Genomic DNA, 19,978 nt, shown 5'->3' on the forward strand with positions numbered 1-19,978 from the left:
AGACTATAGAAAAATGATTGTTTTTCTTGGTTTTTATAGCATTTTCAAACCCAAAACCTCAAAAAAGTCAGTGTAACTATATTTGCTATATATTTCCAACCCCCAATTCCATCCATTTCTGAAAATTACAGCAAAAGCAAATGATGTATATTCCCTTTAAAGGACTTCCATCTGCATGTTTAAAATAAAAGTAGCGTTTTGAATATTATTTTGTATTCTTGATCCAACTCTGTGTACACGTGTACACATATTGAAATAGCCTATCAGCATACATTTTAGAGTTTACATTAGGGCTGTAAAGATAAAATGGTTGAGATTTTCCCTGACATAGTAAGGGAAAAGGGATGGGAAGTGGGAAGAGGCTGGACATAGATTTGTCGGAAGTTTGAATCTGTCTGTACAGGCTTCATGGGCTTGTCATGTGTGTTCTTGGTGTTGCTTTTCCCCTCCCTATTTACACTAATTTCTCTTTCATCTTATTCCCCCTTCATAATCATAGGTCCCCCTTTTCGGGATTGTATTATAGGCCTATATTTATTTACGCACTATTACTTTTTCATAGCTGCCAACTAGTACGATTTTTTCGTAATTATTACGAATTGTTTGTTAAATTACGAAAATACGATTTGCCACTAAAACATTACGAATTTCCCATTTTCTACCTCACGAAAAAAAAAATGTAAAGTATCGTTTTTGACCGAAAACTTCTGGCGAAATGTCGCGATAATGGATGGACTGGTGACAAGTCTAATAAGAATGCAGTCAAGCACATGATAGACATCAATGCAGTGTGCGCAGTGGAGTACTTGAGGACCAGACTAAAAATATTTTTCAATGGTGTGTCATTTGTGTGCATCTCGTGGATGTGTGGTTGTGTGTACTGTATGTGACCGTGAGTACTTTTCAGTGACGATCGTGAGCACATTTAGTCGCTTATTGCCGGGATGAGACCCATCAGTGCGAGATTTTAATCATGGAATTTAATAAGAGTATGGTTGGAATAATTGGTAATAGAGTTTGAGTTTGTAACAACGGACAGAAAAGATAAATCAGCATGCGTTTGCAAGGTATGTTGGCGGGATATTTCTATTGCACACGGTGGCCATAGATCATTGTGTGTAAAAACATAATACGAACTCGAAACTCAACATCGATAGCATGCATCTCCCAAAAAATATGCGCACATGTTATTGATGTTATTTTTTATTTGACTTCAACAAACAAATACAGACATTAAAAATTAAAACAAAATTAATTTAAAAAAAAAAAAAAAAAAAAATCTTTTTAAATTATCTTTTGGCCTACAGTACATTATTATTCACAACAAGAAGGGTATGCACATGTATGTGTACATGTAAACCATGTACCTGTACTTGATGTTGGTATAGCTTTTGATAAAACGAGAAGTTGAAAATGACCGCGCGGGTTGATTACTAATTGGGATCTTGAAATGTTGGCAGCTATGCTTTTTGTTATTGGGCTCTACCTTCAGACCTTAGTAGTATGCTTGTAAAGTACGAGTCAAGTAGGCCTAGGTGTTTTTAAGTTTGTCATGGAAGCATGTCTGGTCTGCCAAAGTATACCCTGTCTTTTTGATGGCCCACTTCTCCCTCCCCCCTTCATTGTATTGTTGTATATAACACATCCCTGACCCTATACATTGTATACCTACTTTAGACAATGTTACTTGTCATGCTTGTTAGATTGGCACCATTCAATGAATGGTTCATGCCATTTCACAGACACGGATTCATAACCTCTTTTATTCATTTGTTGGCTCTGAAAAGAGCCGTTTGGTTTTGTGTTGTCGAGCTGCCTGTCGCTTAGTACTCAAGAGACTGGGATGACTTCTTCCCGGCCTTGGCAGCTGCCGATTTCTTGGGCAGAAGAACGGCCTGGATGTTGGGCAGAACACCACCCTGGGCGATGGTGACACCGCTGAGAAGCTTGTTCAACTCTTCGTCGTTGCGGATGGCCAACTGCAAGTGACGGGGGTTGATTCTTGTCTTCTTGTTGTCGCGGGCAGCGTTGCCGGCCAACTCGAGGATCTCAGCGGCCAAGTACTCCATGACGGCGGCCAGGTAGACCGGGGCGCCGGCTCCCACACGCTCGGCATAGTTGCCCTTGCGAAGGAAGCGATGAACACGGCCCACGGGGAACTGCAGACCAGCCCTGGAAGATCGGCTCTTGGCCTTGGCGCGAGACTTTCCTCCCTTACCACGTCCAGACATTTTCGCAGAGTTATAGTTTAGACAAAACTACAGAAGAAACAATCAAGTAACTTAAATTTTGTAATTTTAGCGTCGACTATTATACCCCTTATTTGCGCGGGAAGGATTCTAAAATCAACCAATCAGATGCAGCGATTACTGACCAATAAAAATAGAGATTGCTTCCGGATTGATCCATAACACGTCCGCAATATAGCGCCACCATATGCAGTAGCGATCGTACGTAGACTGGTACCTGTCCAAATTCGCTCGTACCCCCGCCCTGCAAACTGCAGTGTTCGCTCGGATCGTATATCGCTCGTATAGCATTTTTTGTGCACATATAACTGCGGTCTTGAGCAGCTGCATCCAGATGCTTTATACAAAGGTCATAAGTCACTTCCTTCACTAGAAGCTCATCGGCGTATCCCAGCGCCCTGTTTGCGGGGGGGGGGAGGGGGGGGGGAGTAAATTGGCATATATCTTACTTGCCTACGGACAGATGTTATAAAACTTATAAGTTAATTTTGTTTTTTTATTTATTGTATTGATATATGCATTTTTGTATTTTGTGTAGTTTTTACAGTCGTGCTTTGTATGTGTTTTAAATCAAATACATGTAACGTGTAAACAGGCCATGGAATTTCCCGCAATGGGATATTAAAGTATGAATTGTATTGTATGTATTGTAGAATCTTGTGAAGGAAGCGGCTATGACCTATGTATAATTAAAGCATCTGGCTGCAGCTGTTTAAGACCGCAGTTAGACAGTGCGCGCAAATGCTATCCGAAAACTCTCCCATAGAAATGCCCACGTTCCATACCGGATGTGATTTTTGTTTCATTGCGGACCATGTGGACAAAATCGTGAGCGTTGCATAATGCATTCCGACCGTTCGTGATTCTGAGCAAGATAAGTTTTACAGAAATTCCAACGCTTTTCAACGAACAGACAAATCTTGAATTTTGCAAAAACGAAATGATCAAATTATCACGAAAGATCTCACTGGATTGTTAGGGAATGACAGCCTAAAGCATCCTTTAAAGTTGCGGCTCCTGGTGTGCTGACATTTTCAAGAAAAAGTGTATTTTTCCAACGCTGGTCGGCCGACCAGCGTTGGAGAAAACTGGCTTTTTTTCAAAAAGTGCTGCTAATTTTTCATATTTAGTTCGTCTGCGGTTTCTTTGCAATTGATTACACACCTGTGAAGACTACAAGCCTGCTAGACTGATTCTCATGATCCCAAAGTCTATAAATTTCTCCGGTTCATCTTAAGTGGCGTCAGGGAACCAGACTACAAGAATATGATTGGTTTTCTTGGTTTTTCCAGCATCTACGAACCCAAAACGTGAAACAAGTCAGTTTAACAATATTTGCTATAACATACTTATCTTCCAAATCCATTTATTTCTAAAAATTACAGCAAAAGCAAATGTTGTACATTCCCTTTAAACTGGAATAAAAGAGTAATGAATCATCTTATATAATTAACAGCCGTTTGAAACCTTGCAGGGTGCAGACCAGTAAATCGGTCCGAAATTGCCTGCGCCGGCCAAATCACGATTTGCATGCCCTCAAAATCTTCAGTATTTGAGCATGATGTGGGCCAGCAACTTGAGGGTTTGTAAAAAATATGGGTGGAAGCCGTGCACAGGACTGGGAGCTTGCAGTTCCGTGTAATTTTGATGTAATTTGGATCCTAAAAGCGCTCTATTTTGCAATGGAGTGTAGGCATCGTTTTTCAAAATGGCGATGGGCTTCAGGACTATTTTCAAGGGTGATCATCTTCAGATGGAAATTTCTCCTAAAAGTCATCAGTTGACCCCCCAAAAATTGAAAAGAAAATGAAAGATGATGAAATAAGCTTTAATTTGATGTGTGTCTCGAACACCTTGGAGAGTTGTGAGTATTTTTCCCGAATTTTTGAAGTGGGAGCATTTACCATTGGGGTCTATGGTAGTTTATTTACTGGTCTGCTACCTGCAGAGTCATGACCGTGATGGGTGCACACCGGTAAATCGATGAATGAATAAAAGTTATCCCTCAAAATATTCTATATGAAAGAGTTCTGAGCGCCGTAAAATTGGGGAATTGAAGATATATGGTAATGAACCTCTGGCCCGGACTTGGGGCTTCCAATTCTGAGCATTTTGGATGCTATTGGGCTCGAAAGTGGCGCTATTTTGCCATGTTGTGGAGGGATCGTTTTTCAAGATGGCTACTTTTCCGCTTTGGGGGAAATAGGGGTCGTCTTCCTTGCGTGAAAATATCTCGAAAAGTCAATGGTCAACCCACCAAAAATCGTAAAGAAAATGAAAGATGACACATTGATCATCATTTTTCTGTGCAGTTTGAATACCTGTGAGAGTTTTGAGTATTTTTAAAATAATTTTGAAGTATGGGCATTTAGCACTAGTGTCCATGGGAGTTTATTTGCAGGTATGCACCCTGATGACGCGCAGGTACAGGTCACGCAAAATCCAACCAATCAGAGCGCGGATTCATCAGAGTAAAGACCTTTCTACGCTTGGTTGGCAAACTGTATTTTTTGCTAACCACCGGTTGCAAAACTATGGAAGGTCCAACACTGCAAAAATGAAGAAGAGTTATTACAGATAACCCAAATATTATTTAATTGTTGGAAATACAACATTGTCAACAAACATACAGCATAATTTGTACACATGCCTTTTGACTATGTTTTGAAGGCGTTATGAGGAAGTTTTCTGGAAAAATAATGGCCAACCCTGGCTTCAAATTTATGCGCTTGCGGCAGTCCATATAAAACGGCGTCAATGTTTACAAACAAAAGAAAGGTCTATGCAGCGTCCTGTTTGCAGGGCGGCGGGCGTAATTTTTATTCCTAGGAGGGTTAGGGGCAATGTCATGAATAATTCATGTTTATCCATAAGAACGGACAATGACATCAACAGCATTGTTGTTAGTTACTCAACTAGTTACAATACATCAAAGCATTTTAAAGAACGGTCGTCGTCGAGCTACCACACAGTAGCCTAGTGGATAGCGAGATGAGCTATGGATACAAAGATCCCTGGTTCGAATCCACGTCGTCGCTGCTCATTTTCGAGTCGGTCGAGTCGAGTCATTTTTTAAAGAAGTGGATCGAGTCATTAGGTCAAGAAGGTCGAGTCGAGTCAAATAGCTCCAGTCAATTCGAGTCATGAATTTTGAACAATATATGCCAAAATTGATAAAAGGAGGGCATACATTTAGCCGGCATTCGAATCCAAGAGCTTTATAAGAAATCGCCCAAAGCGAATGATGAAACAACGAATTGGAAAGTGTGTTAAAAGTCCGGTTCCTATAGATTTTTTGTGTGCGTTCTACAACCATGAGGTGGGAATCTGTGCATGACAAGCGGCTGCTGTACCGTGTTTTGCACCGTAAGTCATTGCAAATGCTGTTCGCAAAATGTTGCTTTGATTTTTGTACTCGGGTCTTTTAGCCTTTTCTCTCGAGTCGAATCGAGTCAGTCTTCTGATGAGGGACTCTGCACTGTCTGCAGTGGATTCGAAGTTGCTCGCATGAGTGACTCGAGTCGAGTCATTTACCCTGAGGGACTCAGAGTCGAGTCGAGTCACTAAAAATGTGACTCGAGTCGGACTCGAGTCGAGTCATTGATTCGAATCATTACAACTCTGGTACCCCCCTGCCCTCCCCCCCCCGAAAAAAATCCTGGCTAAGTCTACGCCATTGAGTCTTTGCATGGTGGCTTGAGAACAACGGTTTGGTGACAGCAGGTAATTCAGCTGTTATTTTGTACGTCACAAGTCTGTTCGCGCTCGAATCAGTGAACCTTGCCCCTGCAAGTACATGTACAGATCGTTCTTTATCATACTCAAACGCTTTGTCCTGAGTCTGACTAGGCCAATACATGTATATTAGGCCCCAAAAAAATATTCGGTCTCTGGTCAGACCAAAGTTCCGGAATTGACGCGGGGACGCGGCTTTTTGTTTGTTTTTGTTTTTTGTTTTTTTCTTCAAGCTTGGATTGTACAGACAAGGTGGGGTACTATTTTGCTATTTGGTGTCCTCATGTACATTGGTGTCCTCCATTATTTGCCTTGGTGCTCTCGATCATTTGCCTTGGTGCAATTTCCCATTCCTTGGTGCTCTTTGGTAAAAAAAAAATTGAGGAGGTGCGGCAATAGAGGGCGCTGTTGGAGCTACCGCGGAACATTTTGGAGAAAAAAAAAGATTGACGCGCATGATTAAAATCGACGCGCGCGCTGACCAGAGACCGACTTATTATTTTTTTTTGGCCTTATATGTATTTAGTGCGAGGTCAACTAGCTCTAGTCCATTATACCGGTTTCAGTTGAGTGAGCCTCAATGCGCTATCCCACAATGAAGGACCTTGTGATGATGAGCTACTTTTTGGTATTACATGTACAAAAATACTGTACACTATAGTATACCACACAGCTGTGTGCATGGGATTAATGTAGGCCAACTTTCGAACGACCGATCGAAGTTCAGACCGCCTGACGAGGACAGTAACTGTTGTTTGGTTTTGGTATCTCCCTCCATCATCCATGATTGGATTTTGTTAGGATAACAACAGAAAATGCGACGCAATCGCAAAGTGATTTTGCTGGTTTGCATAGGGCTATGCCTCATTGCTGGTGTGCAGTACGTACGGTTTAAACGGGAAAAAGCTGACAGGAAAATGGCGCCAGAGATCAGGAGGAAGGGTGCAGAGGTGCAGCATACGGATCTGGGCAGAGCTGGTTCGAACCAGTTGAAACCAGATCAGACCGGTAAGGAGCTGAGGGTAGCACTGATTTCTCAGCTGTCTCAAAACAAATCAGTAGGTTCGGGAAGCGGGTCTACTGGTAACAACACAACGAAAAAGGGTTTTGGGCAGACGTACTACAAGTGGAATGACTTGGTTAGTCATAGTTGGAAAACCCTACCCCTGAAGAAATCCAAAAAAGGTTCTCTCGTGCCTGGGTTGACTCGAGAGGAGGCCACGAAAGCTGTGATATACACCAGAATACCCAAGACCGGCAGTCGGTTCATGCTAGATCTGATCAGATCAGCGGCCGATAAGAACAAATTCTACATGATCTACTCGGTCGTGTTCAACCACAGCGGTGTCATTCAGGACAGATTTGCGCGGGCCGTGGGTAGAATTCGGCCGCCCTTCCTTCTGGCCAGGCAACTGTTCTTCATTGACTTCACTGAATTCAAGATGGCGCAGCCCACGTACTTCAGCATGATCCGAGATCCCGTCGACCGCTTGGTGTCCTCCTTCAACTTCAACCGTTTCGGTGACGGCACGCGCAACAAATGGCACAAGATGTTCAGAGGAAACAAGAATTTGACTCTAGACGATTGCATCCTACACAACGAAACCGAATGCAGCATTGAGAGCGCGTCGGTCACCATCCGTTACTTTTGCGGCCACGACCTGCGATGTAAGACACCCTCTGATTGGTCGCTTGGACGCGCCATGGTAAACGTCATGCGTTATTACTCGGTGGTCGGCTTGACGGAAGACTACGATGGCACGCTGAAAGTTCTTGAGAAACGTCTTCCGCATTTCTTCAAGGGATTGCCCGGATTGTACACACGGGCAAATGGCAAGATCAAAACGGCTTCCAAGAAAAAGTACAGACCATCACCAGTAGCTGAGGAGGTTTTGCGCCAAAGACTTCACCTGGAGTACACGTTTTACAATTTTGTAAAGAGTCGGCTACATAATCTTAAGAAGGCACTAGCAATTTGATCATCGCGGGTGAAACACGGCTCTCTTTAAAAGAAGGTTTCCCACTCTATAAATTTCTATTTTTGTAACAATTCATGAGTTCAAATTTGAATGAGACCTCGACAAAAACTTCGCTCACATTTTTAGTTCTTGAATTATTACTTATTACAAATTTCGAATTACTTGCGGCCCGACAATAATTCCATTCTCGCTAGAAGGCTGGTTCCCGCCCCATAATCCGTATATTAGTGTACTGACCGGAAACCAGTCTGCTCGTAAGGCAGCCCCTTTTGTTGCCAAGATAAAAACCCCTTTTCCAGAGTGTTGCTAATACCCGTGGGATTTTGTTTGGAGTTGAAATAATGTACAAGTTGAAAATAATGAAGAGAACAAAAAATCGAATTCATTAAGAGAGCGCGGGTGATACAACTTCAAACGAACAGGGTGAGTTAAATAAGGGAAACCCAAATGGCAGGACCATTTTCTTTATAAAGATTTGCATGTAGCACTTTCAAAACCTAGGATATGAAAGCCCAATTCATAAGCTTTCTTTTAATACAAGAATAATTCAAGTCACTTATTTACTTTTCAAGTTCCGGAATGTTAAACACAACCACCGTTTTAAAGTTCTGTCCACGGATCACAAAAAAAAGTGTGTGTTCTTTCAGCAAAACGAAAACAATTCACATGTGCCTTATTCACGAGTCGGCCATTATTGAATTGAAAGTTAAGTAAAATCTTCATTTTTTTTAACTTGTGGAGAGAAATGAAAGCAACTTAATTTATAATCAATTCCAGTCTGCCTCAATAAATAATTAAAAAATAAACATCTCTAATGTGTTAAGCCATATTTTAAAAAAAAGACAGTAAAATAATGCTGCATATTGTGCCTGCATAAATAGTTTGGCGCCATCCAATTCAACAATTAACAATTAATAAAAAAACATTCAGGGAACTCGACAAAAATGGCCAACTCGCGAATAAGGCCCATAGGGATCAAAGTGCTACATGCAGAACTTCATTAAAAATATGGTCCTGCCATTTGGGGTTCCTTTTTTTTTTAACTCACCCTGTGCAAACATAATAAGTCCAAATAAAGATCTGTATTAAATATAACAACATACCCTGCTTTGATGTTTGGCTAGAATTTTTGACGTCTGAATTAAAACGAGAGTTGATAAGTACTATATTTCTTTGTTAAAAACCAATTTATTAAAAAAAATAATCAGATATTTTTCTTTCAATATTTTTAACATTTATTTTGTCTCGATAAAGATTACTTTAATGTCATGGAATGTTTAAGCACTAGGCAGAATATCTATAAGGATCAGCCAAACAACTTTTTAAATTCTATTGGGTTGTTGAATAAAAAAAAAGGAAAAAAGGAAATAATCTACAACAATGGCGTACAAATTTTCATTTGAAAACTTTTTGTTTATTATTGTCTATTTTACCGCCCTGGATCCCCCAACAAAAAAACCCTAAAATTACAACATTTTATTATTTTACGCCGACATCAAGGGCAAGCAGTGCTCTTTTTTAAAGGGATTAGATACATGCAGAGATTAAGAATATGTCCGTACCTGAGTTTTCAGTGGCAATTAGGTTCATCTCGGCTGATGCAGGATAATTTTTAATTCAGCCACTGAGCTTATCTGCTTAACGTATGTGTGGGCAAGGCACTTTACTACGATTGCCTCTCTCCACCCATGAGTATGTCCCACTTGTGATACGGTATACACATACACGGATTCGAAGCCATATGCATAGAAAACTAGCACAGCACACGAGTCGAAAACCGTAACCATTGGACCAAAAAAAACCCACCGAAACCCAAATGTCGGGACCATTGTTTTAATGAAGTTCTGCGTGTAGCACTTTCAAAATCTAGAATAAGAAAGCCCAATTCAAAGGCTTTCTTTTAGAACAAGAATAATTCAAATCACTCATGTAATTTTCAAGTTATGGAATTTTTAACACAGCCACCGTTTTAAAGTTCTGTCTACTGATAATAACATAGCTAACATAGGTATATGTGTGAATTGTTTGCGTTTTGCTAAAACAACGCACACCTTTTGTGTGATCTGTGGACAGAATTTTAAAACGGTGGTTGTGTTTGAAATTCCGTAAATAAAGTAAAAGAGTGATTGAATGATTCTTGTACTAAACGAAAGCTTTTTTTATTGAGCTTTCATATATCCTAGATTGTGAAAGTGCTAAATGTAGAACTTCACTAAAACAATAGTCGCGACATTTGGGTTTCGATTTTTTTTGTTACTCCCCCTGTACAGTGTGACAGTGCCAAACTGTGATAACACTCAAGGCAGAAATGTCTTATATCATAAAGGGGCCTGTACAGCATACCTCAGCACCATAAGGCGGCCAGAATCTTTATTTTTGGCTGTTGCAGTAATTGCTGTTTTAGTACATGACAGTGAATCAATGAGTAAACTTTATGCACAAAAAGTTTGCAGTGAGCAAATTTTGGGGTTCACAATTTGAACCGAAAACCCATGTGTGTGCCTTGACTGATATCACAGCAGCAGCTCCCTCGGTTGTCATGAAAAAAAACAAAACACAGAGAACATTTTAAATGCGTAAAAAAGTGCACCTTACAATAATTTTAACAAAAAAAGGATGTCTCTTATTTAAAGAAAAATACATATTTCAGAGGAATTAAAATTTGTACAATATATGTTCCAGTGTAAAATTCATGTCACGATCCCACCAGCGTGATTTGGGGTACTGGTTAGCCTGACAAGGGCTTCGTCGTGATGGGTTTTGTGCACGCCATCGTTGAAGCTTGGCCCTCTATAGCTCTGGGGCAAGCTCTGTTGGCTTTTGTTAAGGGCCATTTTGTGTACACTCAGTGACCCGTGACTGACGAACTTGGTATTTCGAAATGAGGAAATAAATTCATAAATTCGCCATTGCTTCAACACGGTGCAACATTATTTGCCATATTGGATCAGGATTCTGTTTCGTATTTGTCTTGCCATGGAGCTATTTATAAAATTATAGCTCCATGGTCTTGCCAAGCCATCAACCTTTGGCTGATCGGACAAACTGACATACGCCAACGTCAGACGATATCATTTGGATACGGGTAAGTGTGTAGAAATATATGTAGATCACAGGTTGACATAAGTTACACTTCCGGAATGCAGTGGGCCTAATAATATAAAGCTGGCTTTAGTGCCTACAAAATTATGTTTAAGAAATAACTTTCCTGACATTTCTTTAATTGCGAATATTAATTTTGTATATGAAGGCGATGAGAGGATATGTAAATATAATTAGGGGCATTCTGTCCTGGTCGACATCATATGTACATGCATGGGCGTCGCTAGGATTTTTTCCAGGGGGGGGGGGGCAAGCAAATTTTCCCCAAAAATTCCTTAACTTTTTCATTATATTCTCAATTTATCATTTTTCCGAGCGTGAGCAGGGGAGCATTTGCCCTACCCCTCATCAAATTAAAAGCAATTCGCACCTCTTTTTCCTTCCCCCCCCCCTCTTTTTTTTCGTTTTCCGGGTGTAGATGTTTATAGGATAACGTATTCTGTCTGTATTCACGAGTCGGCCACATTAAATTGAAAGCGAGGTATTAACTCTTGATTTTCGGAAGCAATGCAATAAAATTTCATTACAAATTAATACCAGTCTGCTCTGTTGAATAATTATAAATTTGTGATTGAACATATCCTTATGTTTCAAGCCACATACAAAAGTGAGGGTTGGCACGCACTCCAATCATAAGATAGTCTGGCACCATCCTATTCAGGAGTTTAAAACTCATAAAATAAATTCAGAGAACACGACCCAAAAAGTCTTCCTAGTGAATGAGGTCTATGTTGGCCATCTGGATGCATTTCAGTCACGGTGTATTTAGGACCACAACTGTTCCTCATTCAGTTTTTTGTTTTGTCTTCATAAATCAGTTTGGACTGACAGCTTTTTGTCTTGGACTGCATGGTCGCCTCTTTCCAAATCCAGAATTTAGCCTTTTCGAATGTTTTAATTATAGATGAAAATATAATTTCCTTATGGAAATATTTTACGAAGAATTTCAAATATTTGTTCAATTTGTTTTTGAAAAGGAGTGAACCAATAAACAGGTGGAAGGAAGGAAAATGGCAGAAGGAGGTTCTAAGGACGTCAAAGACGATACACGGGAGGATATTGCAGGTAATCGAATACAGCCGACGTACATGTACTAAGACACTTTTCTAGCTTTTCTGTATTCATTATACAGGGTGAGTCAAAAAAAGCGGAACCCAAACCCCCACAAAATATATTTCATATTTTACAAAAAATATGTAGCACTAAAACATAATAGATGGAAAAAATTACTGAAATTGCTCGATCCGTTCAAAGAATATCACCGTTTAAACGCAATGACCCTAAAACCTCTTTCGTCCAAACCCCCCTCCCCTATTTTGACTGTTTGGAACAACAGAGAAAATCACACAGAATACTTGTTTACTGTCAAAAACTGTAGTGCACAATATTTTGATTAACAACCTTAGATAGGTAAACAAGATTTATAAAATCCACTTTTTTTATTAAAAGACAGGCCTTCAAAAGGACTTTGTTGAACATGTTTAACTTTCAACTGAGATTTTGTCGCTGGTGATGTTCGAAGACAATTATGACGACGATTCTTGAATTCGCATTTTTGGACGAAAGAGGGTTTAGAGTCGTTGTGTTTAAATGGCGACATTCTTTGAACGGATTGAGTAATTTCAGTAATTTTTTTCATCTAAAAGTAGCTTATGAAATCGGTTTTCCATGTTTGATGCTACATATTTTTTTTAAATATGAAAGATAATTTTGCGGATTTGGGTCCCGCGCTTTTTTTTTTTACTCACCCTGTACAGTGTTGCCCCCCCCCCAAAAAAAGTGTCAGTTTGACTGTTTTTAAAATAACTACAAAACCGTGAGGTCAATTTTGAAAATTGCTGGTTGTGTAGATACTCCTAAGCCTTGGCCTCAACCCCTATGAGTTTCATTTCAGTCACGCATCGCTACACAATAATTGTCAATTGAGCACAACAACATTTTTGGACACTGCGACCAAGTTCCATGCCTTAACCAATTTCAGTGCTGAGTTATGCAAGCTGTGTGAAATCTTGCATGTTGTGGAAAAAAGGCCGATGTGGTTTGGAATTGGAACCATTTGCCCATGAACATTAAACTGATGCTTTGCCATGATGAGTGATTCTAATCCCAACTGCAGCCCTTTTCACAACATGAAGGACATGGAACTTGGTTACAGTGTCCAGAAGGGTGCACACCGGTAAATAGGCCTAAATCCATCCGCCGAGCTCATGAATAAAAGTTATACCCTCAAAATATTCTATATTAGAGAGTTCTGAGCGCCGTAAAATGGGGCAATTGAAGAGATATGGTAATGAACCTCTGGCCCGGACTTGGGGCTTCCAATGCTGAGCATTTTGGATGCTTTTGGGCTCGAAAGTGGCGCTATTTTGCCATGTTGTGGAGGGATCTTTTTCAAGATGGCTACTTTTCCGCTTTGGGGGAAAATAGGGGTCGTCTTCTTTGGGTGAGAATATCTCGAAAAGTCAATGGTCAACCCACCAAAAAATGAAAAGAAAACGACAGATGAGATGTTGATCATCATTTTTCTGTGCAGCTTGAATACATGTGAGAGTTCTTAGTATTTTTTAAAGAATTTTGAATTATGGGCATTTAGCACTAGTGTCTATGGGAATTTATTTGTAGGGTTGCATCCAGAAATGTTGTTACGATCGATAATAATCGATATATAATGTGTAGTGATGCGTGACTGAAATTAAATGAAACTCATAGGGGTTTGAGCCACGCATACTCTGCGCAACCAAACATTTTCAAAATGGACCTCATGATTTTGTAGCTATTTCAAAAATAGTCAGACGGACACAGGACATACTGTATTGATGTTGACATGTTTTTTTCTCATCTCACTGACTAGTTCAGGGTAAGGGCTGTGGTTGACAGGGATATTTTATTAGGCTATGTCGATGTGATTGTATATATTTTTTTCTCATGGATACATGCAGAATATTAGGTTATCCTAGTTTGTGTATGAGATTTACATTTTTAAGGTAATTATCTTTTTTTCAAATTTTCTTTGTTCATCACTAAACAGTCACTAAACCTGTCCAAAACAAAATAATATGAAAAGTGTTCTGTCGTTTAGCCATACACTATTTTGCCAGCGGCGTGGGGGGGGGGGGGGGGGGGGCGTGGGGGCCGTGGGGGGCCGCACGCCCACCACAAAAAGTTCGCCCCAGTCGCCCCCACTGAAAAATTGGCATCCGGATAACCACAACACGTTGACGCTTTGTTGACGCTTGTTGACGTTTAAAAGCTCGACCTCCTACAAAAGCGCTGGAAAGTACGTTCACTGAATAAGTTTAGTTAGGCCCAAAAAAAAGTCGGTCTCTGGTCAGACCACAGTTCCGGAATTGACGCGGCCACGCGGCTTTTTTTTTTTTTTTTTGCTTTTTATTTTTTTCTTCAAGCTTGGATTGTACAGACAAGTAGGGTACTATTTTGTTTTTTTTGTGTCCTCATGTACATTGGTTTCCTCAATAATTTGCCTTGGTGCTTTCGATCATTTGCCTTGGTGCAATTTCCCATTCCTTGGTGCTCTTTGGTAAAAAAAAATTGAGGAGGGGCGGAAATAGAGGGCGCTGTTGGAGCTACCGCGCGCATGATTAAATTCGACGCACGCGCTGACCAGAGACCGACTTATTTTTTTTTTTTGGCTTAAGCAACTTTACCTAAATCAAAAATTAAACATCCATGTACTGTAAAATCGGCATGTTTGAAGTGATGCAACGCATGTACATTTAAACGAACATCAAACAATGTTGGCCACACGTCTGTTTTTACACCCGTCCGCATACCTACATTCGCATAAGAATAATACACCTATTGGAAACCACAACTTGTGCATTGTGTTTAACTGTATATTGATATTTTACTCTCCAGAATTAACCGAAATACATCTACGCGATTTCTCTAAGGATATTGGTAACGAATGGCAGCAATTGGCAACCTACCTGGGCATCAAGGACGCGCAGGTGGCCAAAATCAGGGCGGATCATCCGGGAAACACAAACGAACAAATCTTCCAGATGCTGATGATGTGGAAACGACAGGCCTTTCCAGGCAGCGACCTGGTCGACAGTCTGCGTGCAGCGTTTGTTAAGGTCGATAGACAAGATCTCGCCGAGAAACTGAAAGGTATAATTATAATCTGGTACCCAGACCAAAAGTTCCCGACCATTGTGACAAAATCTTATAGGTCAGGTAAAATAAACACGCATGATGACCCTTTCTCAGGGTCGGCTTTGTCTCTGTTTCGGCTTTCGCCATATCACGGCATATCACATTGGCCTACAGTTTGATATTTTTTTGAAGGAAAACATAATAGGCGGATATCAGGCCAAGCCAAAATGGCGACGGATCCGAGTTTTGGGAAACACCGAGGTAATTGTCGTCATGTTTAAAATAGAACACGACGCACCAAAGTTTTCCTCTCTTACCCTGAGGCACAGTGCTCACTAAACTAGATTTTTTTGTTTTAAATCTGACCACTCCAAGAATAAGGAATTAAAGTGATTTAATAGAGATCTTTTTACTCTGTTTCAATAAACGGTCACATCATGCAGGCTTAGTTCAGAAGTAAACCTGATTATTTACCAAACGACCAATTCGCAAATGTGAATTAGTGACAAAACTGACCAATATTGGCAATAAATCCTGCAAAGATTGATAGATCGCAAGACTAATGCTTTTGTAAACAGGACACACGTACTTGGCAAGTATAGACCGAAGGCATGTTCATTCGGCGAATGTAAACCTGTCATTAAAATATTGTTATTTTCCCCCAAATCCCAATCTTTCAAACAATTTTGTTTAAAAGAAAGTTATCATACCATCGAACATTTACTATATTTAAGTATGTTTTTGTCATACAAAACCTGTCAAATATTATAAACTTTGCGTTCGACAGATAATCGACAACAATCTGCGTTTCTTTTTCGACCGCAGGTTGCCCAGTCCCGAAAAGCCCTCAATTTGATTTTTTTTGTTGTGCGGATCACGTGGGCAACTTCAAACAGTACTACTGCGAGACATGCCAGAAGATGATTTGTAAAGATTGTGTTCGGTCATACCACCACGACCAGGAGCACGCTGCATATGACATCCGAGAAATCTCGGACAGGTACAGACAAAACCTGCGAGACCAGATTCAAGTGGTGGACACCGAACGGCAGGCGACCGAACAGGCTTGGCAGACTCTGGAGAAGGTGGAAAAGGATTACAAAAGAAAAGTGGACCAAGCACTCGAGAATGTCAAGGAAGCAGTCGCCAAGATCATCAAAGAGGTGGAAACAAAGGGGAAACAGGCCGTCCATGACATTGAACACCAACGGGAAAGACGCAGTCAGAGTTTCCACGATGAAAGAGCAGAACTGCAGGAACAGAAGAAGAGGCTGTCCGAAAAGATAGAAGAAGCCAAACGAGTGACTGACATCACACGCACACCCAACAATACATTCCTTCTCCAGTATCCGGCCGCTCTGGAGAAGTTTCAGAAGCCAGTCGGTGCCCCTAGCAAGATGCAGGCCCAGCTCTCCTACCCGATGTTCCTGGAGGGCCCCTCGGTAGGCGGTATCGACCTGGGCAAATTGGTGATGGTGGATACTTGGAAACAGGTGCACACTATCGGCCGGAAGGGGAACGGTGAGGGGGAGTTTGAAGGTGCACGAGGCATTGCTGCGGCTAAACCGGACAAGATTGCAGTGACTGACAGGAAGAATGGGCGTGTCGTCATCTGCAACAGCCAGGGAAACAACTGGAAGTCCATTAGCATTGAAGCAAGTAAGATCCCCAGCACTTTCATGCAACATCAATTAAACACTGTATTAGGTGCTACCAATCCACGGACGCCCTCTCGTCGTACCTCATACACGTATTAAACTGCGTAGACTATTGTGATCACGCATCATGTCTGTCGGTTGCCGACAGGCGAATGGCATTAGCCTATTTGAGATAATGGCAGACACCATAGGAGGCGCTGTTTGATTTCGGCAATTACAAAAGACTTTACCCAACTCAAACAGCGCCCTCCTATTATGTCCGCCATATCTCAGATACAGATAAGCTAATAGCAGACACCATCTCTGTTTTTCGCTATTTCCCTCATATTTCCAATGTTAGTCTCCCCTTTCAAAACTCACTCACATAATAGAAATACACCAGTGGCTTATTTTCCCAGTAAAAGGGGATGTCACGTGACCATGAATTGTATCCATTTACAAACAAATGGTCCATTGAGTGTCAAGTTACATCACAAAAACAGCGCCCTCAGATGCAAGATAATCGCTTAAACAAAATCTGTAATCAATTAAAGTTAAACCAAAAACAGTTCTTTATACTATTTTGCCTAGATCGTGGCGCATCTTTAAATACCGTGCAAAAAATGCTCTTTTTATTCAACCTCACTGTCGCAAGTTAAACATTTCCGCCAATTTGGGTTATTAAGCTCTAGCAAGAGCTTCTTCATGTCACTTGGTGGTCGCTATGGTCGGTCGGTTGGTCGGATGGTCTGTCTGTGCCTGTCCCGAATTTTTCGTCGTCGCATGTTTCAAGCCCTGGTAGGGATCAATTTGATCGTTTCCATGCAAGACTTCTTGCAACACGGCCACAGCTTATTGTGCACTCGCACTTGTTTCTTTTTTCTTTTCTTCAGATGACGTGGCGGCTACACCCAAACGATGGGTGATTGCTAACCCTACTGCGGTCCAATTATACAACAAAGAGGACGCAGAGTATGTCTCCGAGTTCAAGACGGTGAGTGAGGATGAGAAGCGTAGAGTGAACCTCATCGCTTTGGCAGTCAAGACAAATGGTAACATCATCGTGGGTGATGACATGAAGGTGTTGACCGAGCACAGCCCAGATGGATCGATTCTACGCACCATACGAATTGAGATCAAACCCTTTTTCTTAGCCGTGATGTACGACCAGCGATTTGATCAACTCGTCGAGGTGATAGCGATCAGTGACTTGAACCAGCGCAAGGTGTTCATCATTGAGGTCTCCGATACTGATGTAGCTACCAAATTGAGGGAAATCCATCCGATTTTGGAGGGCAAACCCGCGATGGACTGCCGAGGTATGTGCGCTGATGACTCCGGTATCTACATCGCAGCGACCACCAAGACCTTCAACAAGTGTCATGTTCACCACTACGACACGAGAGGGCGGTTTATCGCATGCGTGGCCAAGGATCTGTACAACCCGTACGGACTAACTTTCACAGCAGATGGGCAGCGGCTGGCAGTGGCTGACTGCCAGTCAGTCAAGATATATGCGAAGGAGTAATGTCATGTGGGTTGACCGATTCTGCTTGCATGGGAACTTGGTCTACTAGAACAAGAAGGCACCATATATTTTGCCTTCTAGCACTAACAATTTTTGGGTGGTCGTATTAAACGCTATATGGGATCGACATAGGTGCTGGATAAACGAACTGTGTTAGGCCTACTTGCATCTAAATTCCAATTTTTCAAACAAAAAGAGAAAGTGGAATTGAGTCTAGAGATGCTAGTAATTCTTCTATCAACGCTCTACATTTGCTGATCCCATAGCGTTACGACCATCCAATAAAATGATCATAGTGCTTGAGGCACGCTGGTGCCTTCTAAATAAGTCATGGTCTAGCTCAAGTAGCATTTATAGCTTAGCAGAAAAGTAATAGATGATAATAGTTTATAAAAATAGAGATAGGAAAATGCTACAATTGGTAATAATGTAAGCGTTCTCATGCTGATTTTTGAGTTTCAGTAAACTTTCGAGACTGAAGGGACATAAACATTCTTTGGTACTCTCCTCAAAAAGCCCTGTGACGTCATTGAAAGTATAACATAATTAGTTTAGTTGACTGCTTTGTATTCTTTGTATATACAATGTACTCAGATTGTTGTATTCAGATTATAGTATTGCACCAGTATACATGTTTATACGTAAACTTGACCATGAAATGGTCGCCTTTTGTCATTGACAATTGGTTTGGCTGAGATTGTGTGAGGATATGGCTTCGCTTTCTTTTGTATACTCAGTGTTCTTTTGGGCCGATTATTCACAATTCACCGTAGCATTGCAGCAGTATAGCCGTCCTGTTCATACCTAAAGTTCACCATGAAATGGTAAACGTTTGTCATGGACGCTGATTTGGCTTGAGTTGAGTAACCATTTCAATTAAGAAATCAGATACGGTGATAAGAAAGACGTGCATGTCATTTCAAAACAGATGAGATATTCAAGCAACTAAGCAGACGTGGGCCTACCTTTTATTGCTTACTTAAGTTTTTTGATGATTTTGTTAATATTTCTAATTGCGATTGATAGAATCATGTGACATATAAAGTTGAGTTAATACAATCTTAAGTAAAGCCTTCTGCTTTAAAAAAAATAGGGAAAAAAGGATAAGTGTATTTTGATGCAAACATTGCTCCAAATAATCTTAAATCGAAAGGGTGAAGTCCCTGGACAATAATTTGCTTCCGCGACAACCCATGCGCAGTGCTATAACAGTTAACGCTAATATGCTATTTTTTTGGAATATGGATTAAAATGAGATTACATATTAAATATATATATTAACACCAGGCAAACCCATTAGCCTGTTTGAGATCTCTCACACACAATAGGAGGGCGCTGTTTGATTTCGGTAAAGTCTTTTCTTTTTATTTACCCAAACCAAATAGCGCCCTCATTATTGTGTCGGCCATACCTCAAATTGACTAATGGAGCTGAAAACCAGAAAGTGTAAGCAAGTTTATGCGTACAGCAACTTCAACGGGGAACCAGTCACCAGCCATGCGCATTGTATTATAGTTTGGCTGGTAACCTTTTTGTGCTTATACATTGTAAAAATGAAGTGGGCAAAGTTTCCATCATGGTTTTTATGTTGGTTTCTATGTGTCTATCTTATCTTGGGAATTATCTTGAGGT

General features: G+C 40.8%; 3 protein-coding genes across 3 annotated transcripts; 2 read left to right on the forward strand and 1 right to left on the reverse strand.

The window, feature by feature from the left end:
- Positions 1-1,744: 1,744 nt before the first annotated feature.
- On the reverse strand, positions 1,745-2,613 carry LOC119736280 (histone H2A-like). The gene has a single exon (XM_038210326.1). It carries the CDS (start codon positions 2,229-2,231, stop codon positions 1,824-1,826), a length of 408 nt encoding a protein of 135 aa, XP_038066254.1. The 5' UTR covers positions 2,232-2,613; the 3' UTR covers positions 1,745-1,823.
- Positions 2,614-6,611: 3,998 nt separating this feature from the next.
- Positions 6,612-8,463, forward strand: LOC119735382 (uronyl 2-sulfotransferase-like). The gene has a single exon (XM_038209079.1). It carries the CDS (start codon positions 6,800-6,802, stop codon positions 7,961-7,963), a length of 1,164 nt encoding a protein of 387 aa, XP_038065007.1. The 5' UTR covers positions 6,612-6,799; the 3' UTR covers positions 7,964-8,463.
- A 7,563-nt stretch (positions 8,464-16,026) lies between these two features.
- On the forward strand, positions 16,027-18,398 carry LOC119735482. Its single transcript, XM_038209187.1, has 2 exons — positions 16,027-16,840; positions 17,712-18,398. The coding sequence occupies exons 1-2, from the start codon at positions 16,102-16,104 to the stop codon at positions 18,344-18,346; spliced, it is 1,374 nt and encodes a 457-aa protein (XP_038065115.1). The 5' UTR covers positions 16,027-16,101; the 3' UTR covers positions 18,347-18,398.
- Positions 18,399-19,978: the final 1,580 nt, after the last annotated feature.

This window comes from Patiria miniata, unplaced genomic scaffold, assembly GCF_015706575.1.
Source record: "Patiria miniata isolate m_02_andy unplaced genomic scaffold, ASM1570657v1 HiC_scaffold_29, whole genome shotgun sequence".
In the NCBI taxonomy this organism is placed as follows: Eukaryota; Metazoa; Echinodermata; class Asteroidea; order Valvatida; family Asterinidae; genus Patiria; species Patiria miniata.